Source organism: Ambystoma mexicanum, chromosome 2p (genome assembly GCF_040938575.1).
Source record: "Ambystoma mexicanum isolate Mex_15411 chromosome 2p, UKY_AmexF1_1, whole genome shotgun sequence".
NCBI lineage: Eukaryota > Metazoa > Chordata > Amphibia > Caudata > Ambystomatidae > Ambystoma > Ambystoma mexicanum.
The window spans coordinates 1,365,423,177-1,365,449,564 of record NC_090923.1 but is presented as its reverse complement, the minus strand read 5'-3'; the positions used below and the strand labels follow the sequence as shown (position 1 = coordinate 1,365,449,564).

Here is a 26,388-nt window from a genome sequence, read left to right as displayed (position 1 = left end):
TTCACTGGCGTGGGCCCGGGAGTCCAGTCCTGCTGCGACTCCGCTCTTGAGGTAAGTCTATCATTCTTAAAGAGTGTGTGTCCGTAATAGTAGTTGCCCTGTTAATCTCCTCCTTTTCTCGTAGGTGCAGAAGGGATGATGAAGACGTCGAGCTGATGTAGAGGGCGATGCTCGAGAAGGTGAGTGAAAGCGCGGCGCTATGAGCGTCTTTGGAATTTGGCTAACAGATGGAAGTGGAACGCAGAGTGGAAGATGTCCTGACCGCTGTCAAAGACTAGGAGAGCTTCGGTAGGTAAGCGCGAGTCTGAAAGCTGTTGGAATCGGCAGACGAACGCTTACTAAATTGTCCTCTTCTCACACTCTCCCTAGGATGTTGAGTGCTGGTGAAGACAGGTTCTAGAGAAGACTCCGGAGTGATCGAGGAGCTGGATTGCTGAACAGGTAAGGAGGAATAATGGTGTTCTTCTTCTCTCCCCAGAAGCAGGCCTGGAATGCTGCGAGCAGGTCTCGGTGAACGTCACGCTGCAAGTGCAGAACAACACGAAGCACGTGCTACAGCTCTGGCGTGGCTTAAATAGCCTACAGGTTCCCAGGTGCCTCCAGGGTGGACCACGCCCTAGATGCTAGACTGCAAGATTCAGTTCCGAACTGAACCTTGTGGGGCCAGTCATGTTGGTCCATTCCCCAATGGGAACTACATCTGCCATATGAGCCTGGCGCCAAAGGCGCCAGGACTGGCACCAGGACAGCCGAGAGTGGCATGATTGGGCCCTTGGGGCCTTGCAGGAAGACTGTGGCGAGGCCCAGAGACCCTGAGTCCCCAAGCCAGGGGCTATGGCCGTGACAGGCCTTCCCATGTAGGTGTAGTCCTGGGAACAGCGACCGAAGAGCGGGGAGTTGAGAAGGAGATGGACGCCCTTGCCACTGTGTGCCAACATATCTGGGCGAAGCTGCTGATATTACAAGGGGTCTGCAGCTGCCGGAAACTCTTGGTGGAGACTGCCAACCTTTGGACCATCAGCCTGAGAGAGGCTGGTGATCAGACCAACGGAAGCTGGTCGGCAACCCCTGGAAATGCGCAACTTGGAGACAAAGATCAAGTTATTGCAGGGGACATGGATGGCACCTGGCCAAGAGCCAATGAAAGACCTTTGTAAGAGACTTGTTTTGCACTCAGTACTGTGGTTGAGAGACACTATTACCCTTGTGAAAGCAAATAAACTTGAGTGTAAAGGTAACCTCTGTGTCGGCCTTTTTGGGCTTCCCATTCACAGTCGTTCCATGACAGAATGTAAATGCACAGAAATGCTCCCTCATTTTTGCAAATGTTTAAAGGGGACTGGAAAGAGTTGTGTGCATTCAGAATCTCCTCTTGAGTAGGGTCAAAGTTATGAGATGCTCTCCAATCATCCCCATTATATCTTGGCAGCATGTTTCTGTTTGCTGTTTAATTCCTTATTTCATGTCTCCAGATATTTTGAACCACTTGTTCTGCCTCTTTTGTTCTTTTGAGCATTTGTTGTAATTATTGGCTCCTTGGTTTGCCAGGTTTTCTTTGCTTTCGAGGAGATTTTGGTTTCCTCCGGATCCCCTTTTTCAAGCCTCTGATTTTCACTTACTTTAGCTCACTGGCCCTCTTTATATGAACATATTTACCCTTGTTTTGGTTTATGCCTTGGTTGTCAAGGCGATCTTCCCACCTCCTGAATCCTCTTCACTCTAGGTTTTTGGTAAAGATCCTTGGTTCGGGGGTGTTGGTGGTTCGATGGTTTGATGGGTGTTGCAATCGCCAGCATCTGGACCTCCTCGTATTCCCTGTGCACTTCACCAACCCCAGCTCTTCCACTCGGTTTTCCCTATTACTAGTGGATTCCCTTGGCTGTGCTGGAAGTCAAACAATGGTGTTAGGATTATACTGGTCTTCTAAAGTTCCTTCATGCTTGTGCCTTCCTGTCCTTGAACCTCCTGTGAAATGACTGGGGATATCCTTCATTCCAGTTACTTGTCCTGCTTCTTGATTGAAGGGCCTGATAATTATAAAAGTATGCCAAAGAAATGTTAATTGCTTAGATCACCCTATTGAATTGTAAGTTTAGCTCCCTCTGGGTGGAATTAGGCCACCACCTGGACCCCAGAAGGTTTGAACCAGGTCACAGGTCTTAGAGGTCGGTGTCTCACAAATAGTTCACAATTCTACCACATGATATGATATATTTTATTTATATTGTGCCCGTACAGTGTTTCAGAGCGCAACCAGGCAAATGGGAGGGGCACAGCGGAGAACAAAAACAGCGATCCTACTAGGCCCAGTGACACTGACAACCCGCAAGTGCATGGGAGAGGGGGATGGGAAAAGTGCATGGAACGGGGGAGAGGTGGAAAGTGCGGACCAGAGGAGAGAAAGAGAACAAATATTTTTTTTTTTGTTGACTAGACAATCATAAGAGTTTCTGCATGTAGAAGAAAAAACGTTATTGGTCATACATACTTTTGCCCTCTGATTTTTCTGTTCTCTTGTTGGATTTTAATTATGACCAGGAACGGACATTGTGTATTGAGTACTGAGATGGATTTTTCAGTGATTATGAATATTTCTTTTTCTTTTTTTTTCTTCTTTCTTTTTCCTGTTTTCTTCTATACTTTGCTTTAAAAAAAAGTTTGTAATAAACTGAATTTTAATTTTAAAAATGAGAATAAATCAATAAATAAGTAAGTTAAATAAATAAATAAAGGTGGTATTGCAGCCAGCAAGTGGCAAAGTGTTAGGTTTATCAGATAGGGTATATCTGATAAGTGCAGAAGAGAAGTGGGTGGGTGGGGGGGGGGGGCTCTATGGGTACAGCTACAGACCCCAGTGCAGGGAGTGGCCCGGAGGAAGTGCAGGCAAAAGAGAATGATTCATATGCTAAACTTGCCTTATGTGTGTTACAGAGAAAAAGAAAGTCAGGGCCTACTCATGTACATGATCTGAGTGCACCTTCACCCTCTCTTTTGTCTGGGCCTCTCACAGTCCCTGTCCCTGGGCAGTGGTCCCAGGGAAATGCCCATAGTCTGGGAAGGCCAGTTTCTGCTTATTAGACTCTAACACCCAGGAAGTGGAATGTGCAACATCTGTCTCATCCTCACAGTGTCCATATGGGAATGAACAGCAATCTTCATGTCAGTAGGATGTGAGCAGACCTTACTTGTCCTTTGTTTTTAATGCATCCGAACCAGCCTCCCTTCCCTGATATTTGAGCTTGTGGCCTCCCAGTTCTATCCTCCTAACCATAAGGATGAGCCCTAGTGGCTACTCCAAACAACGTGATCTCCCTTTCAGCCGCCCTGCGAATTGTCTCTATTCCAGAGCCGAGCAGATCAGCACACAGCGGCTTCATTGCTCACAGTTATGATTCTGCTGCAATGCTCTCCTTCACAGTGGTTTTCAAGAAGCCAACTTCTGTGGACATTACTCCCTCCACAACATCCACCTTCAAGGTCTGCCATAATGTGCCAAAAGATGAGACGGGTCCCTCTGTTACGTAAAAGAACACTTTAATGTGATGCGTATTTCCAAAATGCACACCCTGTCCAAAAAAGACGCTGGCTTGAATCGCTGAGTTGGTCTAGGTCACCAACCGGGTGCCAACGTTTTCCTCAAAACAATAGGCGAATGGTCAGACTAAGTACACTGGAGGATTATACAATCCTCAACACTACTTATCAATGGGAGAAACAATATCCACCAATCTATACACTAGGAACTATCATCCACCATGGAATAGTGCATATTATCACTGCAATCTGGGTGTGCAACTTCCTCCACACATCGACTAGACCCCTGTCTTCCATACCACCCAGCAGAGAACAGGCAGCTTTAGATTGTATTCTCTGCACCCTACCAGTGAGACTGAGGGTCACATCAAGTATTCTGTGTTGCAGCCCCACAAATGACCGGAACGCCAGGAGTCGAAACACAAATACCCAGTATAATAGTAACTAATCCCAGATCATCCAAGTGGCACCATAAGTGGTGTCTAAAAACAGCTAGTGGCCCTGAAGTATTCATGCATTATAACACATTTCCCATGCACACTGGGGTCGTGTTAGGCGATCCTCTGCACACCAGTCCACTACACACCAGAACACTGCTCACATTTCCCCAACATCTCCTTCCACGGTTCGAGGCTCACGTGATTCGGTGAACCCAAAGGACCGAAAACTCTGTACCAGCTATGGTGTACGGGCTCGATTGCAACCCTTTCTGCATTGGCAATTGCCTTGGAGAACATATAGCAGAAGGGGCGGTGTTTCGTCTCCACGTCGATCACGTGATCCAGAGTGGCGTTCCTCACGTGACCTTGGTGGACGTCACATGACCCAGAGACGCACAGTATAAAGGTCTGAGAGACAGAACACTCATTGCTTCTCAGCTGTCTTCAGACCCTGTTTGGCATTACGTCTTGCTCCTCTGTTACCTTTGATCACAGAACTCTACCTCGGACTCCTTCGGATACCCCTTTGTACTTTTGCTTGGAACTGTTTACCTGTTGCCGGATTTTGGACTTTACTCTGACTTCTTTGGATCATCCCTTGGTACCTCGCTGAACTCCTACGCCATTTCCCTTCTTGGGATTCAAGTCACGCCTTCACTCCTACAGGTGGCTGATTCTACTTCCACGCTAACCTACGGTTCTACTATTCCAGGGACCGCCGCATCATCTGAGTCTCGAACCCCTCTACTAGGTTTCTTGGGTTTTCCTAACACCAGATAGGTAAGGCCTTGTAGATCCTTTGGTTTACTTGATATGTATTGTGATTGCCTGGTACTTAAACTCGTTCCTTTTTGACAGCAGCATCGGTGTTCCAGAGGTTCCGTGGATCTGGGAAGTCATCTCCCACCTGTGGCCTCAAAGGTCGCTCAGCGGGTTTCTTTTTAGTTCCCCTGTGCGTCACTTGGGGATGGAGGTCTCATCGGTCTACACGACACTCAAGTCAGAACAGGTCGGCTTTCACCCATTCAAAATTCAAGGAGCGGTTGATAAGGGTGAGCACCCTTCTAGACTGAGAAGCGTTTGGTATGGGCTTCTATTTGGGGATTCCCAATGCCTCATACATTCCAGCTCATCCTCTTTTGGGCAGTCAACCTATTAAGTGTCTTGTCCAAATCTTGCTTGAATTCCATTTTGCCACACACCACACTGTAAATGCAAAGATATAAGTGCATCTTGCTTTATAAGAGCCAGAGACACCCCCTCACCACCAAAGCATCTCTTAGGGTTGCAATGTAGACTATTGACCAAGCGGACCAACCACAACAAAACAATTTGACAAGATACATCTGCGAAGGAGATGGCCATAAACAGTCTAGATGTGGAAGTATGGAGACCGCACAACACCAGTAGGACAGATCTGCAAGGAACAGGGGTTACCAGGAGCAAATATGGAGGATGAATCACTTATCAGGAACTGAAGCTTGAAGGGCTCGGCTTGCAGTCGGGGTCGAAACAACAGGACCGCAATTCTAAATCCTCGCATTTGGCTTTGAGCTTTGTTAAATCCTTGGTCTGGCCTCTCAGTCCGGCCAAACCTCATCTCTGCTCCCATTACCTTGTGCTCTCCCTCTACACGTTTGCCTTCAGCGAGCCAGCACTCGCAGTGATGTTGTGTAACTTGCTGTTAACAGATGTGAAACCCTCCTACATAGGTCAAGGTATTGTCTGCATATCAATGGATGGCTGGGGTGACGCCTGCATCAGAGGCCTCCACTACAGGAGTCTTTCAGGTACCTGGTTTGGGAATTGCCTCGACAAAGCTCTTCCATGCTGGCTTGCTTCTTGTACTGTCCAAGTGTCATGGCACCAGAACAGCAGAAAGAGTGACATGTACACAGCTGTGAGCACCAGCAGTGGTATTATTGAATCAAAGACATGTGGTATACAAGGCCTGCTACCATATCTACATTCTACAATGAAGTCCAAACCCGTAGTGAGGCCTGTAATATTTGTGCCGGGTATGGTTTGAGTGTTGCATCATTGTGGGGTCACAGCTTAATGACAATTCCTCTTAAGGTGCCTCAAAGCTATGCTTCTGAGAGAAACACAGTGGCCCAGAACAGCATCTAGCTGCTAGGGGTTTGTCCAACTCCAGGCCTTGAGGGCCGGGATCCTGACAGGTTTTCAGGATATCCCTCATTAATATTCACGAGGAATAATTTGCATACATTTCGAATCATTGTATGCAAATTTATCTCATGAATTATAATGAAGGGTATCCTGAAAATCAGACGTGATCTGGCCCTTGAGGCTTGGAATTAGCCAACCCTTGATTTACATACCATCCCTTATCGCAAACTCACCACAGAAAGAGGAACATTTTTTCATTGTGGACTTTTGACACCTCAGTCGACAGGGCATGCACTTGTTCACGAGGGCGTCCCAGTACTCCTGTTCCGAGCAGCTAGCCATGGTCACACTGAAGGCACGCTTAATGGACTAAGATCTGCAGAAAGAATTGAAGGATATGATTAGACATTGGCAGCCTGAAACAATCTGAACTTATGTTATTTAATATAATTGTAGGCCTGGCAACACTTTGATTTTTCCTTCTCCCAAAAATTTTGTTTTGGCTATGGGAATGGATATATATTTAAAAGAACAACAAATAGGGATCCAATTCTAATCCTGGAAAATGCTACCTATCGTTGCGTATTACAGTTCTATTGCCCCTGAGAGCAATAGAACTTAAAAGTAGACCATTTTAAGTGCAGTAAATGTCACCGTCTGTTTCAGCAACTTTGAAGGCCTCCTCTGGACTCTCATTCTATACATAACACTTGAGGCAACATTAGGTGTGCCGAAACCAATCCATCTTGGTCATACTCATTAAGAGCATCTACCGAGGGATGTCCATGTTCCCTGTTCTACCTTGGCCCGTGCCGAGATGCGTTATTCCCCCTTTCCTCCTGCAATGGCACACTCGTTTCTTTCACCGTTGAAGGTCACGGTACCTGTGTTGGGTCGTTTTCCCGGCAATGAAATGCCGCTGTTGAAAAACTCTGCTGGTAGCCTTCAGGTGTCTTTTGCTTTACAGGGGGACGGAGGGTAAGGGCATAGATCGGGTGCAGATTAGGGTGGTAGTGGGGATTCGCCTTGTAATTTACAGGCAGCTTTCTGTTGCCTGGAAAGCGACCTAGATCCACCTCCACCATTCAAGTAGGTTGAAGCTTTGCTATTCATGCATGCTCTCTCCATCCAAACCCAAAAAAAACCTATTGTATTGTACAGTCTGTTTTTCCAAAACTTTTCAGCTATCCACAATTCAACATGAAACCTTATTACTATAATATTATAATTCATCAACACATTTAGTTTTCATTACAAATGTATTACAAATAGTTAAAATATGTGTAGCATAGCTAGCTACAACACACAATCCACATACAATCCCAATTCATAAAAAAATACACAAGTATATAAAAAAGTCATCACTATGCAAAGTCTTCTATCTCCTGTAAGGAACTCGCAGTGGCAACAGTAAAGTCAGACACAAGTGATCACAGTTCAAGGGCGTGTATTAAACTGTATGAATGGGTGAGAAAAATGCCTAATCTAAACCTAAATCTAAGATGGGAGCAAGCTACGACCTCCAAATAATAAGGTAGTCCTAGTGGCGCCTTTTCAAATAAAAAGGGTCTATACTAAAAAAAAGATTGCCAGTCCTTACCGCTAAGTTACAAAATAGTGTGCGATAATGTTCATAAAAAAAGAAAGAAGTGTTCACCAAATGATAAGTCAGGATGTTATGGCTGGGTCTCCCTTCCCTAAGTTTTTAGCATGGGACAAGGCGGGATCTCTGAGCACAGCACAATCCTGGGTCTCACCGGCACGAGGTTACAGTTCCTTTCAACGACACAAGGACCTTCTGGGGCCAAGTCTCTTTTCAACAAAGTCGCTTGCCTTAGAAGGCCTAATGGACCATAAACAACAAATAAAAAGTGTCTTCAATAAATCTTCGCGCTGGGTGATTTCTCTTCGCCTTTGGACCCCCTCAGCCAGGCTTCAATCCTTCTCTTAGTGTTAGCCTCCCTCAGTCGGGTTCACTACGGCCTTTCACTCAAAATGGAACATTCAAAAGGCTCAATGTCTTTTTAAACAACTGTTCACTGTGGTCATGTGGGAGTTGTTGTTTTATTAAAAGCTAACCTTAATATGGATCACTATTCTCTGTTTTGATTAGTATCTGTTCTTACAGCATGCAGTGTACTGATTGCAGTGTAATGTGTGTCTTAAACTTCTACAAATATAATAAAAGTCACTCTGCATTTGTAAAAATTAATGTCATTCTCCTCGAGTTGTGAAAAGACGCCTGCACGGTAGTATATTCCAGATTGGAAAATGCTCCATGAAGTAGTAGTGTGCGTTATTATGGGAGTAATAGGTTTATTCAGAACTAGCCACAGCTCTGGTCTCTAATCAACTTCTTAGCTGATCTATATTAATACAGCATGCAGTGTGCTCTGTGATGAAACGAGGTAATTCACCCCTTCAGCCCAAGGGGGAGCAACACCCTGTGAGGCTAGTGAGGTGAACCCACTCCGCAATATCCTCCCTAGGGGTAGAGGCAAGATAAACCTTACAGGGAGAGACTCCCCATTTGGGGACGAGGACACCTGTTCCTGTGAGGATCTCCCTCCAGCTGGATATACCATGGCCTACATGTGATGTTTTAAAATATCACAAAACATGAAGTGTCAGAACTGGGATGAAGAAACTCCTATGGGATACCATTATCTGAGGAGAAAAGATCATGTCAGAATGCCCACTTTACTGGGGCGAGTACATTAAAGAGCGCACATGTAGAACGTGAATAGAGAGAAGCCTGAGGCGAGAGAGCACGAGAAGAGAGAGAGGATCAGGTATGCAAGCCAGGGGAGGCCCCAAGCTGTGTAGCAATTGGTGATGGTGAGAATCAGGAAACCTGTGAGTTACAAACCCGCTTACAAGTGCTACACAAGACGCCAGAGTTGTGGCAACCATAATCCAAGGAACCGGCAGCCCAACTGAAGGTGGTGACAAGACCACAGAGACGAATCCGGGGTGGACAGGCAGACAGCAGAATGTTGCTGATACCACCGGCAACTGAAGATTGCAGTGTGTCCGGACGTGCAGTCAAGAACCGGACACCATGAGGAGATGTGAGAGAGCAAGGAGATGAACACCAGGCAGGGAATGATACTGGTATTCCAAGAGTCAAAAGTTAGTCCCTGAAAAGGAAGCCTTCTAAATACGTTCTCCCTCCAGAAAGCAGGTAACGAGCAGAACAGGGAGTATGGGAAGACCAAAGGGAATAATTATACAGCACAGTTAACTTGTCACAGTGGAAATTGTGAAACAAACTTAAAACTGAAGTCGAATATATATATATAAAGGATGTAAACCAAGAGAAAAGGTTCATGAAAAGCTGGGCAATGAGAAGGAAAGCCAGTGGATGAAAATACTCTGGGAAAGGGGGAACATAACAAATAAATATGTGTATAAAGGTTTTGAACCAAGAGAAAAGGTTGATGAAAAACTGGGTAATGAGAAAGAGAGCCATTGGATGAAAACAACCTGAACATGAACAACCTGAACATGAACCATATAGTACTAAAGAGAAAGAAAGACATGGCCATGAGCCTACACATGTAAGCCAGATAAAGAATCAAGGTATTCAAGAAAGTTGGAACTATTATAACATACGGGTGAAAACCAATAAAGATCACATTCCCTCAAACAGACATGTTTGAGTTTCTATTGATAAGAGACAGCTAAAAGGGAATCCAAGTGAAGCAAGAAAGCTCAAATTCTCCCTGTGGGAACGGAAGACTAATACAAGAAGTCACAAGAGACTATTTGCGAATTGTATATTAAAGACTGATATTAGAAGTTACATTAGGAGAAGGGAGTCATTCTCCTAACTTGAGTTGGTTTACTTAGTGGTAGGGCCAGTTATGGTTGCTTTGGATAACTGATGTATTTCTTTGGACATTCACAACTGACAAACAAGAACCTTAGTTAGTAAAATAGACAGGGACCACCTATAGACATAGGGGAAGTTAGGCCTAATATCATTGCTTTAATAAAATATTGTAGATCAGTCCTCTGAGAGTCTGTGTTCTTCTTCTGACTCACCACAACTGATAGCAGTACATTGTTTTGTGATATTAATGAATTCTGAGTTTTAAAGATGATTGACTGATCTCTAAATGTGTCATCATTTGTGGAAGTGTTTTTCCTCTATTAGAATCCATCTGCTATACACCAGGTGTAAAAGCAAGGCATATTCCATTGGAATCTTTGGTTTTATGCCTACATGAAAATCTCATGCAGACGTAAACCCAAAAGATCTCTTGAAACGGGGGAGGAAAGTATAGCAGAGATGCAACCTCTACTTTGCTGCTCTTCTAATACTCAGGATGCTTGTAAAAGGAGCTGGAACATAAAATGAAGGGGTAAATTGATTTCACACTTTCCAATTACACTTTCTTCGTGCAGAGCCCACGTTTTGTGACACTAGATGACAAAAGACGGATGCTTGATGCCAAACTGCGCACAAAGGGATCGACACTTTGCGAGTCCGACATTTTGTCCACGGCCAATGAGTTACAAGCCTCATTATGTGTGAAACAGGATGTATCTATTGGGGCCCACACGGTGAGCAACTTTGGGTATAAGCCGCCTATGCTTACAGACAGCAGCCAAAAGCAAACAGAATGGCTCAACCGCTCAAACAAATTTTCTCAAAAACCAATGGAAAAGAAGAGAACACATCAACCATCGACGCCGCAAGCACCCCATCGTCTAACATTGGAACATATAGAATCATCGGATGACCTGATATTAAATCGATTCAATGTGATGCGGCTGTGTCAGCTGATTCCCAGCCTACGTGCAATAACTTCTGAAGATCTTAAAATTGTTGAATTCCCGAACGAAAAAAAAACTGATGCTGTAATTTTACACTTACACTCTAAGATCATAGCAGATACATTACTGGATGCTGGACCGGTGATGATGTCCCTAGGTTTTGACATAACCAACACCGAAGGAGGTGTCCTGCCTGTTGATCCGAAAGAGAGATCACGCAGTAGATCGCCGAACAAAGTGAATCGAAGTTCGGCTAATGATCTGGAAAACAACACCGAGAAACAACCTAAGGAACGTCTTGTGCCTAGCCCTCCTAAAAACTGGGATTCAGTAGTCCCCCCACATGGGGATGACTTGATAAGAATTACAGTTAACGGAATGGTTAGCCAACCGACTACAAGAGACAACGAGAGGAACACTCCCACTATAACAAACAAATGTGACGATTGGTCCTGGTTGGCCAAAACCTTAAACACAGAACCGTTGAAATAATGCCAGGAATCGGGTAGCTCAACGACATGCACTATAGGCTCTTGGAACACTAGAGGCTTTACACATTTATTTGAAACACCTTGGGCCTCAAAACTGGATATTCTGTGTTTACAAGAAACATGGCTCTCTAAAAGTCCATTGTTGGAAGGATTCGAAATAGCTATCAATCCAGCTATAAAACAAACAAAGGGTAGACCGATGGCTGGCCTCCTCTTGGCTGTGAGGAAGGGTGTTGGCCTTCGGATCCTGAATTCCTCTAACCCTTCACCTTTAATTCAGGTCTCCACCGTCGGTGTCTATCAGAAAGATCTAAACAAGGAAGCTTGTCTATACATCATCAACTTATATTGGAATCATAGACACAACGAAGAGCTTACCTTCATCGATCTTGTAACAACTCTGATAGACGACTTACTCACAAAGGAGCAACTATTAGATTTGATCGTATGTGGTGTCCTGAACATCGTCTGTATACCAGACTACGCTCAAAGTGGCAGAGACAACAGAGGAAACTGCAAACGCGAGCAAGCTACGGCTCAATGGTGTTTGGAGTTAGATCTTAGAGGCTTGCATATGCTCTATGGACAAACGGTCGGTGATATTCCGGCCTGCCCTACGTGGAGAAGAGCTGACCAAAAATCGGTCATCGACTATATATTTGTGACTGAAAACATCCACAAGAGAACCATGAAATTTGAAGTCATTAAAAAGCAACACAGTGACCATGATATGGTAAAATTGTCTTTCCTTCGTCCCTGTTCGAGCGAGCAGAATTGTTGGCCATTTGCGGTGTGCACTGGGACCGGTAGAATACGTCTAAACCTTTTGGACACTGAAGTAGCAGCCATTTATAATGCCTTTCAACACACTGCTAATTCTCTGGAATACCAAAATCTCCTGTCCAGCTTTGAAGAACACAAACGAAACCTAAAACACGTCGAGTTTCACCCAAAGCATAAATTCGACGTGTCTATTCTTCAACGCAAAAGAGAGATGAGACAAGAAATAAGAAAACTAAAAGGTCCGTACACCAACAATATGAGAGAGAGCAAAAGAGTAATCAAGGCCAAATATCGAAATTGGCTTAAATCACATGCAGTGATTATGCTACAAAAGGATTCAGAAGAGATGCTGCATAAGATGGCTGGTAAAAACTCAGCAGCATACTGGAAACAGTTAAACAACACTATGGCTCCACAACAAGCCCTGCAGGCAAATGCAGTTACTGAAGCTGAGTGGTCGACGTTCTACACAAATCTCTTTTGCAGAGACAAACTTGTACCACATTGGGTACCCTTGACGTCGAATAAGTGGGATTTGGTGTTTGACAGAAGCGACATCTTGGATATAGTCAAGAATGTGCACGACTCCAGAGCGCCTGGCCCGGATGGCCTAACTAACTACACACTGAAAAAAAACCCAGCCTTATGGGCAAATTTCTGCGTTATTCTGTTTGATCGGGTCATTGCAAGCCGATCAACCCCCAAGTCTTGGAAAAGTGCCGTGGTGGTCCCAATCTTCAAAAAGGGAGACCGCTTAAATCCAAAAAACTATCGGCCCATAGCCCTTCTCGACGTGTTGGGGAAGATTTACGCCACCCTTCTGCAACATAAACTGTTAAAATGGGCGACAGACAATAATCATGTAGACCCCAGACAAGCAGGGTTTGTAAAGGGAGTCGGCTGCGGCCTGAACTTGTTGGTATTGAACCTCTTAAAGATGGAGGCAATCAGAACCAACACCAGGATCTATCTGGCTCTGATTGACCTGTCCTATGCGTTCGATAGCATGGTCAGAGAGCTGTTATGGAAGAAACTCATTAGATGGAATTGCCCTCCAAGCCTAGTGGAAGCCATCCATGAACTACACACAGATACCATTATTAAGATCCGCATGGACACTAAAGGCACGTTATCCGCTCCGATCATTACACAGAAAGGTGTGAAACAAGGCTGCCCTTTGGCAGCCATTATCTTTAATCTCTTTATATCTGACATAAAAGAGGCATTTAATGGTACAACAATGTTTCCCCCGAAACTACATGGTTCGCCTATCAACTATCTGGTCTATGCTGATGATCTTATTCTGTTTGATCTGACCCCCATAGGTCTTCAGCGGAAACTAAACTGTCTTGACACCTATACTACAGATAACGGCCTCAGAATCAACAAACAAAAATGTGAAATCTTAATCCTGGAGAAACTGCAAGGGTGTAGCTCTCGACAAAAGAAGACCAGATGGTATCTTGGTAACGAGCAACTTCAGATCGCAAAACACTCGACATATCTGGGCATGAAGATCAGTGCCAGTAGAAATGACGCACCATGGGCAGAACTGGCAAAGAGCAAATGCCGTCAGATGGCTTGTCAAGCGATCCTAATTAACAAAAAATTTGAAAAATTCAGTTTAAAACCAGTAATTGAATTTTTCCAACAAAAAGTGGTACCAGCATTAATTTATGGCGGTGAAAACGCGTTTGGCTGTTCATGTGAACTGTGGAACTCACTCGAGAACATATTTTGGTCACATCAAAGTCAGGACTGACTTTAATGTCATTTTTCATACTTATATAAGAGGTATAGGAAATGAAAATTGCGTACATGTATAACATATAAAATGTGTATCGGTCTTCTATACATATGAGAACTCACATCAAAGTCAAACCTTACTTTAAAATGAGTTTTTGTACCTATAGGAGGTGCATGGGGCATGTGCATTTCACATGACTGTACACCAAACACTCATACACTGAAACAACATACACACATACCCCATACACCTAACAGTCACACACCGGACACTCGGATGCCAACCACTAACATACCGAACATGCATACACTCATTTGCTATACAGCAAAAGCCATAGCTGTATGCATACTATCATATGCCATACGCTCATACACTCATATGACATATACTCATGCACCATGCGCTCATACGGCGTACAGAGATAACGCTCATATGCCATACACTCATACTCCATGTGCCCATACGCTGTAAACCTGATACTCATACACCCCACAATCATATGCCAGATGGTCACATACCAAACACTTATTCCTTTGTAACAAATCCTCCTCAGTTCTCGATTTATTTTTGAGACAAAAGATTCATTTTCTTTGTGTCACTGAGACTTGGATGCCATCCATTAACAGCGCTATTTATGCCTCCTTTTCTACTTCTTTTACCTCTTTTGCCATACCCCGCATCTATCCGCCCGCGCTGGAGGGACTGGTATTTTATATAGCTCCTCTTTTATACTTAATCCTACAACTTTGACACTTTCATCTTTTTCTTCTCTTGAATTTTCATATTTTTTTTTCTCCATGCTTTACCCCATTTCATTTCTGTTAATGTACCGGCCACCTGGACTAGTTGGCTCGTTTGGCGACGACATTGATACTCTTTTGTCCTATATGTTACCTTCTACCCCTCCCTTGATACTTCTGGGAGATTTGAATCGCCACCTTTCTTTGATACGTTTTACTCTTCCTCTATTTCAATTCTCGATTCTCATTTTCTGGCTCCACTTCCCACTCCTCCCTCTCATGTCTCTGGTTCTTACTTAGACCGTGTATTTACTTCTTCCCTTGCTACATCTTCTGTGTCCTCACTTCCAGTCTATCTTTCCGATCATTAGCTTCTCTCTGTCTCAATTATTTCTGCTTTCTTCTGTTGCTTCCCTTTCTTTAACCCCTGTGTCATACTCTCGGCATAACGTATGAAATTTCAACACTCCTCTCTTTGTCTCATCTTGTATTTCTGCTTTATCTTCTCACTCATCCTTTGCATCCCTGTCAGCTGATGAGGCTGCATCAACTCTCTCCTCTTCACTCTGTTATTCAGTAGATATATGCTCTAGCCTCCTTCTGTTTTCCATCCTTCGCGTAAACCTCCTAAACCTTGGCTTTCTCCTCACCTCTGCATCATGCGACGTGCTCTCCGTCGATTATAGAGACAATGGCTGGAGTTTCAAACTGCAGCAGACTATAGCTCCTATTCTTCTTATCATTCTCTCTACGATAATTGTTTTTTTCTGCTAATCCTTCTTATTTTTCAGATCTTTTTCTCAGTCAACTCACCCTAGACATCATTTTCAAACTCTTTCCCGCCTTCTCTCACCCCCTACACCTGATTATTCGATTAACTCTACTTTACCAGCCTCTGACTTTGCTTCATATTTCTTTTCTTAGGTGTCTTCTTCTCGCTCTGCCATTGAGTCTTGTATCTTGCAAGCAATTCCCTCTCTCCCTACTTCATCTTCTAAGGAGATAATTACCTGTTGTACTCCAATCTCCAATGAGGAGACCTCTCTCCTGCTGGCCCAGCCTCACCCAACCACTTCCCCCAACAGATCCCATTCCATCAGCACTCATTCCTAAAGTCTATCCCTCCCTTGTTTCTTACCTTACATCTTAGTTTATTATCTGTCTATCCACCTCAACCTTTCCTCCTTTATTCAAACATGCCTCTATCACCCTGATCTCAAAGAAACCTTCTGCTGATCCGTCCATTGATTCCAATTTCTGCTCTATTTTCCTCCTGCCCTACGTTTTCCAAAATCCTTGACTGAATTGTCTATTCTCAAGTCTCTACTTTTGTTTCTCATAACTCTATTCTTCCCTGTTTTCAATCAGGGTTTAGCCTTGCTCATTGTACTGAGACTGCATTTCTGTCTGTCTTAGATTCTTGCTGTCTGCACATTGCCGTAACATTTCTCCTCTTATCGTACTAGATCTATCCGCAGCTCTCGATACTGTTTATCATTCTCTTCTACTTGCTGCTCTCTCTTCTTTTGGTTTTTATGTGTCTGTTGTTTCTTGGTTTAGATCATACCTGTCCCAGAGGACATTCTCAGTCTCCTGGGCAGGGGGCTCATCTGACACATGTCCGCTCACGTATGCTGTTCCTCAATGCTAGGTCCTTGGTGCTTTCTTCTTTTCTCACTATACTTCTCCACTTGCTGATGTCATCTCTTCTTTTGGTATGTCCCATCACTTTTACACTGATGATAATCTGCTTTTTCTATCATTCGCATAATTTTCCTTAGACATCCATAATAACTCACTTCCTGTCTTCTTGCCATTAAATCTTCGATGCGGCTCACTTCTTAGTACTCAGTGCCACTAAAACTGAGGTACTTTTCCTTCCCGCTAACACTATTCCACCTTCTCTTCCTCCCTCCTCTATATAATTTCCTCCTTCTCAGCTACCTATCTCTTCTACAGCCCATAAATTAGGACTTTATTTAAATTCAGGTCTATCTTTCAATCATCACATCTTTTTTTCTTCACGTGCCTGTTGCTTTCATTTACATAACATTCGAAAAGCTTGTTCTTTCCTGACTTTTGAGGCCACCAAACTCGTGGTATCTTCTTTCATTTTCTTTTGTCTTTTCTATTGTTCACCTGCCCTCTTTCAGCTAACCCTCACTCGTCTAGCTCCTCTGAAATCTATCTTTAATGCTTCTTTTCGTGTACTCTTTCTCATAGCTCCTTGAGACTCTATTTCTTCTTCTCTTTCTAATCGCGGATGTTTTTTTTTCTATTCTCATCTAAAATTGTATTTCTTGTTTCTAGTCTTCAAATCTCTGTATGGTGTTGCACCTGACTATCATTCTTCTCTGGTTACAGTCGATACTCCATCCTGATTGCTTCGTTCTCCTTCCCAATTTCTTATTGCTGTTTCTCGTCCTCCATGCGCTTAGTCTCACTTTCGTTCATTCTCCTTGCTTGCTCCTCTACACTCGAATTCTCTCCCCCTCTCTCTTTGGTCTATTTCCATCTACTATTCTCTATTCCGTGACTCCTTGAAGTCTCACCTACTTCATTCTGGTTAGCAATGTTTATGTTGACTGTGTTTCCTTATTTTCATTTTATTGTACCGTTATATGACCTTATGTACAGTGGTTTGGTGTAAAGTGCTATATAAAACCCAAATAAAATACAAAAATACACTCATATGCTAGTAAGTGTTTGTAATTTGAATTTGATGGTTGAATGTATAGTGGTATAGTGAGTGGTTGTGCCTTAATGCTGTTATCTCTACTGTTTGTAGACTTTACATTTTGTTACAGTAACCGTATTTCTGTTTTTAAAAAGTAGTTTTTTCTAATCGTATGTTTGTGTGTATTTACTGTGAGAAACCACAGGGTGTCTTACCTTACCTCTCTCTCAGGTGACCAGGGCACAGCCATCGTCTTTGGATCCAGACCCTGGGGGCGGACCAGTGCGGGAGGATCACCTGGGTGAGGGGTCTTCGGGGAGTGAGGGTAGGGTCGGATTGGCCCCTTGACCTCATGGCACGTGACTGGGCCGAAATCGTTCCTGGGGAGGGGGGACCGGTTTCTGCCCACAACTGGGCCGGTTTAAAAAATATATATCTTTTTTTTGTTGACAAAAATAAAGAAACACCTGCAACTGCATCATTCATCAAAGCAAGGTAACAAGTGTTACCTTGCTTTCAAAATGTTACCTTGCTTTGATGATTGATTTGCATGCATGATGTGTGCATCATACATTATGATGCATGCATCATTCAAATGTTGCTGCAGCATGCAAAGTTGAGGGGCCGGCCCCCCTGGAGTGGCTGTGCTTTTGTATTAGTGAAAAATATGTATTAGTGATATTAGTGATAAACGACCAATTTTTGAGTAGAATAAGCATCCATTTCAGACTGTATTTTGTCTTTCGCAAGTTGCAGTAATAGCATGTTTTTTTTCTGCCGTTTTCTCAGTTACGATCATCATAAAACATTCCACCTCAGTGTCCTCGGTCGCTTGAACAAATCCATGTGCATAAAAGCTTCTGTACAGTGTAGAAATATTTGGCCAAAGCACATCAAGTGGCCATTGACTTCATTGTGCCACAATGTATGCTTTGCTGTAATGTGTCTATCCTTCCCTTCTCCCTGGCATGCGGTTCAGGATGTTTGTTTGCATGTATGAGGTATCAAGTGCTCAGAATATGGGTTGTCCTGTGAGTGCACTGCTTTCCCTATTTTGCCAACCTCTGAAGCCTGAAAGTAGATGCATGCAGGCTTGACATGCGGCCAACTTTGCACCAGACCTGCAGATGAACTGGTCTGCTGTTAAATGTGTTACCAGTTTAATGGTATCCACTACAGAATATTGCTCATTTTACTATAGCCGATATGATAGCTCAGTGGGTTGAGTGCTCGCTGCTGCAATGTGTGTGTGATCTGCAGGTTCGAATACCAGCAAGGCCATCTCAGCCTTTCATCCTTCTTAGTTCGATAAATGAGTACCAACACAGGTTGGGTGATATTGTATCAATATTTGTTCTATAAAAAAGAGTGCTATCCAATAACATATTATCATTTGGCCTTGGATGTCTGCTTGCGTTCACAGTAATTTGACAATATGGCACTATACACACAGATATTAATGATACATATGGTGATCCATTCTTGTATGAAATGTATATCACGGTTTATAGTGATAATATCGAAAACCAAAATCTCGAATACAAAAGGCCGAAAAATAAAATATCGAATTTTTTTTTCAATGTGTTTTTTTTTTAAATGGGGGGGTTCCCCCCCCCAACCCCCCTTTTTTTCATTTTTTTTTTATTTTCCCCCTTTTTTTTACTTACCTGACCCCAAAAACATATATAAATAAATAAATAAAAAATTCGATATTTTTTTTTTCGATATTTTTTTTTCGGTCTTTTTGTATTCGATATTTTGGTTTCGAGATTTTGACTGACTACCGTATATCACATTAGGGAAATCATAATCACTTTTGTCGTAGTGTACTTAGGAACAATGCTATTGCCGTGCTTCATTGCTTTCCGGGATGTCACTTTGGGGTGGGGTAAAATTTAATCACTTCCGGTGATGTCATCAGAGGTCAAGGGTCATGAGGCAAGGGGTGGGCCACTTTCTTTTGAGTGCCCGGGCCTATTTCTTGTCCCAGTCCGACCCTGAGTGGGGATGAGGCAACTGATCGTGAGACACGTATTCCCCCTTTCCCATTCACATATCTCATCCTCTCTTATAGGATTCTCCGACGCCCCAACCCACCCCCCCCCTTTCTGCAATACACTGGGCAGAGGAAGAGGGTGACTCAGACTAAAGAGGCTAACCCTTACATATCTCATTGGACATGTCCCGCTAATCGGGTCAGGCAAGATCAGGCTCTTGACTTTGATCACAAACATCTGATACCCATTAGCTCTCCCCACACTTATAAAAGGCAGAACATAAGTATTTATTTGTATTTTTTTTATTTTTTACATTTGTATAAAGAAAAGGCAGCCCGTGGGCATCACAACGCTGTTACTTGTGAAGAGCTTAGTTACAAGGAATGGTTACATGGTATTGGTGAGAAGACAGTGAGGTTACATATAATGCGGAAACAGTTTTTAAAGAGGGTATACATAGCAGCTACATATCATACAATATTCATATTGGTACATGAGTCCCAGGTTATGGGAGCGCTGTGTGAAGAATAAAGGAGTATGTTGACGTGATCAGGTGAAGATCAACGTTTTTAGAGCTTTTCTGAATGCTAGGTGAGAATTTTCAGCTAGCAAGAGTGGTGGAAGGGTGTTCCAGCGTTGGGCAGCTAGGTAGGAGAAGCTCAATCCTCCTACTCGTGCTCTTTTGATTTTGGGTAGTGTGAGCATGTTTGTGTAGGGCGTTCTGGTCGGTCTTGTAGATGTGGAGAGGTGTATTCTTGTGGATAGGTATGGACATAAAATAGAGACACACTCTGAGCAAGGTGGAACACGAGAAGGAGCAGAACCTCTGGGGCGAAGGCAAACGTACTGGAGCAGAATGACTGATCGAGGGACTAGAGCAAAGGGTAGAGAAACCCAGGCGATCCCTGCAGCAGGTTGTTGCCTTCGAAGACCCATGAAAGATACGCAGAGAAGGCCAAATGCCAGATAAGAAGACTGCATTGTGTTTCAAGGACGCCGGCGACCCACCTGGGTGAATGACAGAGTTGACCTTTTGTGTTTACGTTGCTGAACTACCAAGATCAAAAGACAGTGGGGCAAATAACATAAGAGTTCGAGCTGAAGAGGAAGTTGAGGTGGTCCTGCGGAGGTCTATGGTAAAGTCTCACACATTCGAAAGTCTTAGACAGCAGTAAGAAGGTCTGTGCACGACTGAAGGAGACTGAAAGTGTGATAAGTTAGGGAAAGGTTACCCCTAACGAATGCAAATTATACTTTGGGAAGAGAACCCCAGCAAGTGCTGTGATTGAAAGGTCTAAGCCCAACTGAGGGAGACAAATGTGAATTGTTGAAGCTTTGAGAGGTCCGTGCTTGACAGAGGGAGACCTACGTGAACATATTGTTGAACTGTGAACTTTTGGGTTGAACTATAAAATAAGTACTGGAATAAGTGACTTTAACCTGGAAGGCCAGGCGGGCCTCGATCCACGTTTGGAACTGTCTTTGTTTTGAGAACCTGAGCCAGAGTGAGTCATCCTGTTTACGGGGGGCCGCCTTGCTCTGTGCTGTCCAATGTGGGGAGGAAAGCTGACTCAGCCACCTTGATCTTTTATGTTATAACACTGACTTTCCTTTGCATACACATTCCCCTTTACACACTTTTTGGATAAGAGTCAGGGCAGGTATTAGGTTTTGTTCGTAAAGGCCATTTTGATTTGACAGAGACTGACTAGGACTGTGTTTTCTTTATTATTTGATGGTAGAGACTACTCCACTCATAGCTATAGGGCAAAGTAGGAGTTTTTCCAAACTCTGAAAAATGAATAAAGGTTTTAAAATGATTTCTCTTGTGTCAGTGTCATACTTGTGATACCATGAATCCCTTACAGTACACGTGCACACCTATTTATGTGTACACACACACCATCAAAGTTATGGTGGGTTTAAAAAATGAATAAGAAAATCTTCTACCTACAATGTGAGAGTAGACTAGGCAGTTTGAACTAACAAGCACACATGACAGCTCCGCTCAGCAGCAAGCCCTGGATGTTCACCTCCAATTCTCAGCCATTGAGCAATGCATTGTGGATTGTAGCAAGTCAGCTAAAAAGCATACATTTGCCTCTATGGGAGAACTGTGTCTTGGTTTTATAGGACAGCACTACTTTATACCACGCTTTATCAACCAAACAACCAAAGACAGGCAGCTCTCAAGAATGCAGACAACTACATACATGTTTCTCCCGTATTGAGGATCATCCGTGTGGTGCAGTCTGATATCCTTGTAATTGGAGCAACGCAGCGTATTCCTGAACCAAGTTGGGGATGTCAGAGTAGGATAGGCCATTGTAGCTAACTATCACACATGCCACAGCACCACCCAGTGGCATTCCTTGGAAGTTCACATCCTGTTCTGAACCACTGAGCAATTCATTGTGGGTTACCTGTAAGGTTCAGTCTGACATTCTTGTATTTGAAGCATTGGGGCATGTTCACCAAACACCATCAAGGCTATGGTGAGTTTACTGCACACTAGATGGCAATATGGTCTGATGGTTCTCTAATGGTTCCCTTCAGTGTTCAACATGGCGCGTGGGACGTGCAAGAAAGAGGACTGTGAATCTGCTCCGCCTGCAGGTGGGGAAGCTATGGATGAGCTGCCTGTAGAATGGAAGGAAGCAGCAGGGGACAGGTAACCCAGCGCATAGAGGGAGCCCAGTGGGTGCACGCAGGGCAATGACTTGCGCATAAATACCTGAGAGAAAATGGGCCTACTCCAAGAGCGGATTTTGGAGCAAACTCCAGGCTCTTCCTATTCACAAGGGAACGCCAATGTGCAAACAAACACTATGCCGTAATAAAACAAACAATGGCAGTTCCAATAAATAAATAAATAAATAAACTCATACACAGGACTTTCAAATCCCTTTAATACATATTATGTGCATTCTACTATTAACCCCTCACTGGCACACCCAGCATGCACCCTCATCCTGCCGGCCCCAACTAGACACTCTCCTAAACACCAGTTTCCCCGTGACGACGTCAATAAATATGGCTTATTGACAGTTTTAAATGGACTTGAACCAAAACATAACCCTTGAATACTTTTGCCTGGAACAATAAAAAACAACACACTGATAAATAAAGAATACATAGTTTAGGCATTAAAATAGACAGTGTGCCTAAAATGAATGTAACATACATGTCTCGGGAGAATAGCTCAGGGGCAACGTGCTTGCCTTGGAAGCAAGATGACACAGAGCGGTGGGTCGCGTTATAAATAACCTATCATATCATGGGGAATGTCCCTTCTTTCTCTGCTTCGTGCACCAACTGCCCTGTAATGACAAATTCAATTTGAAATTAAACGGTGTGCTTGTCCTTGAGTTTATAGGCCAGTTCTTTCTTTCTCTAAGAAAGCCGTGCACGTAGAGTTTATTCTAGCAAAAAGAACACTGCAGACTGTCAAAGAGAAAATCATTTTAAAAAGAGTAGCCCTCCCCCAAATCACAAATATAAACGCCATAACTGCCACCTTGAGGCCTAGATACGCGGTGGCTGATGGTTGTGATGACCGGAGGGCACAGGGCAACTTCCTGGTGCTGCACCGGTCTTCTTTATTAAGCTGCTGAGGACTAGACGGTTTGAGGGCTTTCTGGCGAAGGATTCTGTAGATCACACTCTGGCAGGAATTTGCCTGCTTTGTCTGAAGCTGATGACTACTAAGAGACTAGCTGGCTTGGGGGCCCTCTTTTTATTTATAATAAAGGTCCTTTGCAGAAGGGGTCTCCTAGCTTTAAGCTGTCCCCGTTTTATAAGGTTAGGTAGAAGTGTCTGGGATGTATTTGTCTGCTGCCGCCCCCACCGGTTGCCCAGATGGAGTAAAGGTGCACACAGACCCTTGCTCTGGTTTTCTTAATATGTACACTGCAAGCAGTGGGAGCTGGTGAGTCTTTTAATTGGGGGGTCGTAAATGTTTTCCACGACTATGTGGGAGCAACCGAGAATAGCGAGGGTGCCGGAACTAGCGAAGGGAGTATAGGAGGGCCCTCCCCACTGAGAACATTGTTAACATCATGTGAAAGCACACTTTCTGTGGAAAATTGGGTAAAAAGCTGCACAGTTTGCAATCTGTTTTGGAAGGTAACACACAAACACATCCAAAAGATGAAAGTCACCAACAGAGCACAGGAGCATTTTCCAACCACTTTCTATGATAGCTTTCCCCAGGATCTGAGTGATTTTTCCGTCACGGAAAAGTCTGTGATGGAAAAGTTTGCATGAGAAATGTACGCACCTCAAAAGGTTTGTATATTTCCATGCAAACATACACTGCAAGCCACTACATACCCACGCCCCCACCCACACCCACAACACACTGACAAAACCCCCCCACCCACACCCTCAACACACCCCCACCCACACCCCCAACATAACCAAACCCTACTTACCTTTTCTTCACGCTGTGTCCCTGCGGCGCCAGTTCCCTTTCACTTCTGTGATCGGGAACCGGGGCTGCAGGGTCCTTTTTTTATGGGCAGCTGCAGAGGTTCCCCCGCAATCCCCTCACACTATACTATAAAGTATAGTGAGCGGGGTGTTGCGGGGGACACCCCCGCAGCCCCCATTTTTTTGTTTTTTTTAGTTCCTTTGTCGGGTGTGCAGCGGGTGTGTCCCCCAAACTCTCGCTCACTATAGTGTATAGTATGGTGAGTGGGGTGTTGCAGGGCACACGCCCGCAATCTTTTTTTGTTTTGTTTTTTACTTACCTAAAATGCATGCCACCAAAGGTTCAAACTTTTGGTGTTCGAAACCTTTGGTGCTATGCATTTTTTGGACTTTTGGTAAAGTCAGACCTTTTTTCCGTCCTTTCGCAGTTTCTTTGCCCATAATATATGCCAGTGTAAAAACATGTTCATGCTGGTTGTGCCGATACATGCTCATGTAGGCTGCAACAATATATGCCACTATCACTATAAATGACCCTACCCCTGTTGGCTTTGTAATTCAAAATGTAACGCCACATTAAGAAAACATGCCCAGACTAACTACACGAATGTTGGCTAATATGGGCACATAACACTCATCATGTTGGCTTACCCTCGATACCAGTAAATAATTCCATGCTGCAGTAAGGAAACGTGTCCACATTGGTTACACCAAATATATGCCATACGACCACGTAAGACTGCTCACCATGTTTTCTTTACCTTTGATGCAAGTAAAAAATCACATGCCACCGTAAGAAAACGTACCCAGACTTGCGGCACCAATGTAGGCCAGTCTTTCCACATAATAACATTTATCATGTGTCCATTGCCCTAGATGCTGAGTAAAAAATGTCATGCCACAGTAAGAAAATATATCCAGAATGGCTGCACCAATGTGGGTCACTCTTGCCATTCAAGAACACTAATGGTTGCTTTACCCTTGATGCCAATTAAAAATATCACACCACAATACGAAAACATGTCTAGACTGCCTGACTGCACAAAAGTAACCCCCCAATCAGAGGCCCGCTCGCCGGTACGCACACAAGTAATGCATTTATACAGCATTCATACATTCTTTCACCTACGCACCCTTAAAAAAACAGTTTCTCATTCATATGCGTACCCATGCAACAAACACTCTCCCATTTACATGCGCACCCAAACAACATACCTCATTCCTTCACATACACACTTAAATAAACAAACCAGTTCTCTCTTTCTCTAACAACACCCTATATTTGCCAGTGTAAAGCCTGTACACATCCATTCCCAAGATCCTGGCATTGAAGCCATTGGGTGGATGTTACTTAAAGAAGAAGACATCAGGGCCCATAACAAATTCATCCTTACGCTGTTACAGTTCATCGCTGAAAATTCCTACTTTCAATTTAAGGACCAACATTATCTTCAAGCGTCAGGAACATCCATGGGAGTAATCTGTCCCCTTCATATGCAAACTGCTTCATGTATATGTATGAGACAGCCCATGTATTAAACCATACCATATGGCATAATACATCAGCCTGTGGATCTGGTACACTGACGATATCTTGGGAATATGAACAGTAACAGAAGAAAATCTCAATTACTTTTTTATATACCTCAATGCCATTGATCCACGGATATAATTCATCCATGAAGCATCACAGGAAGAAATACACTTTCTAGACGTTGCTATCAAGACACAAGATAATCGGTTTGCCACAAATATTTACGCAAACAAACTGATCACAACAATTTGCTGCAGAGACTTAGTTTCCACCAACCTATCCTCATTAAAAATTTGCCATACAACCAAATGTTAGGTGTCAAACGAATTGTGAGCAACCCAGAGGATTACACACAGGAAATAATTGAAATGACAGAGAAATGTATTACCCGTGGATATAAACCACAAGAAATTGAGGCAGCCACCATTAAGGTAGACACTATACAACGCGAGGACCTTCTCTCACACACGAAAGAAACATTGGTGTATGTATCTAAATTCTCTAGCCAAAGTAATAGGATTAAATCCATCATCAAAAGAAACAGGAGAACACTCAATTGCGACCAGACGGTCGAACATCTCTTTAAAGAACCTACTGTGTTCATATACGAAAGAAGCAAGAACTTCAGAGATCAACTAGTCACCACCAGACCTACAATACACAAGCAGATTACGACACGCACCGGCACATTTCCATGTTTACTCTGCACGAACTGTGGGTTTGTTACTATAGGTGACACTATCAACCACCCTTGCTCAGGAGAGACGAATAAATTACAAAACTTCACTACATGCGATACTGCAACCATAATATACTCCATCAAATGTCCAAGTGGGCTATATTACATAGGACAATACATGATACCTGTGGAGCAAAGATGGAATGAACACAGATCATGTATTAGAAATAGGAATCCCAAGTCGGCAGTATAAAGGCATTGGCATGAAATGACACACAACATCTCTCAGACACGATTTCGGCTTGTCGAGACAGTGACTAAAAACAATCAGTATGAGAACATGACCAAAAAGTTGGATCAAAGAGAAACGTATTGGATCGAGCAGCTTGTTACCTTGACACTAAATGGCATAAACGAAGAAAT

At 43.5% G+C, this 26,388-nt stretch overlaps 1 protein-coding gene across 2 annotated transcripts in view; it reads right to left on the bottom strand.

Moving 5' to 3' along the window:
• The window catches only part of TNFRSF13B (TNF receptor superfamily member 13B), a 124,025-nt gene that overhangs the window by 33,525 nt on the left and 64,112 nt on the right, over positions 1-26,388 (bottom strand). For both annotated transcript variants that reach the window (XM_069643088.1, XM_069643089.1), the window contains exon 2: positions 6,338-6,480. In XM_069643088.1, the coding sequence (XP_069499189.1) occupies positions 6,338-6,446 (109 nt within the window). In that variant the 5' untranslated portion in view covers positions 6,447-6,480. The remainder of the gene's footprint in view (positions 1-6,337; positions 6,481-26,388) is intronic.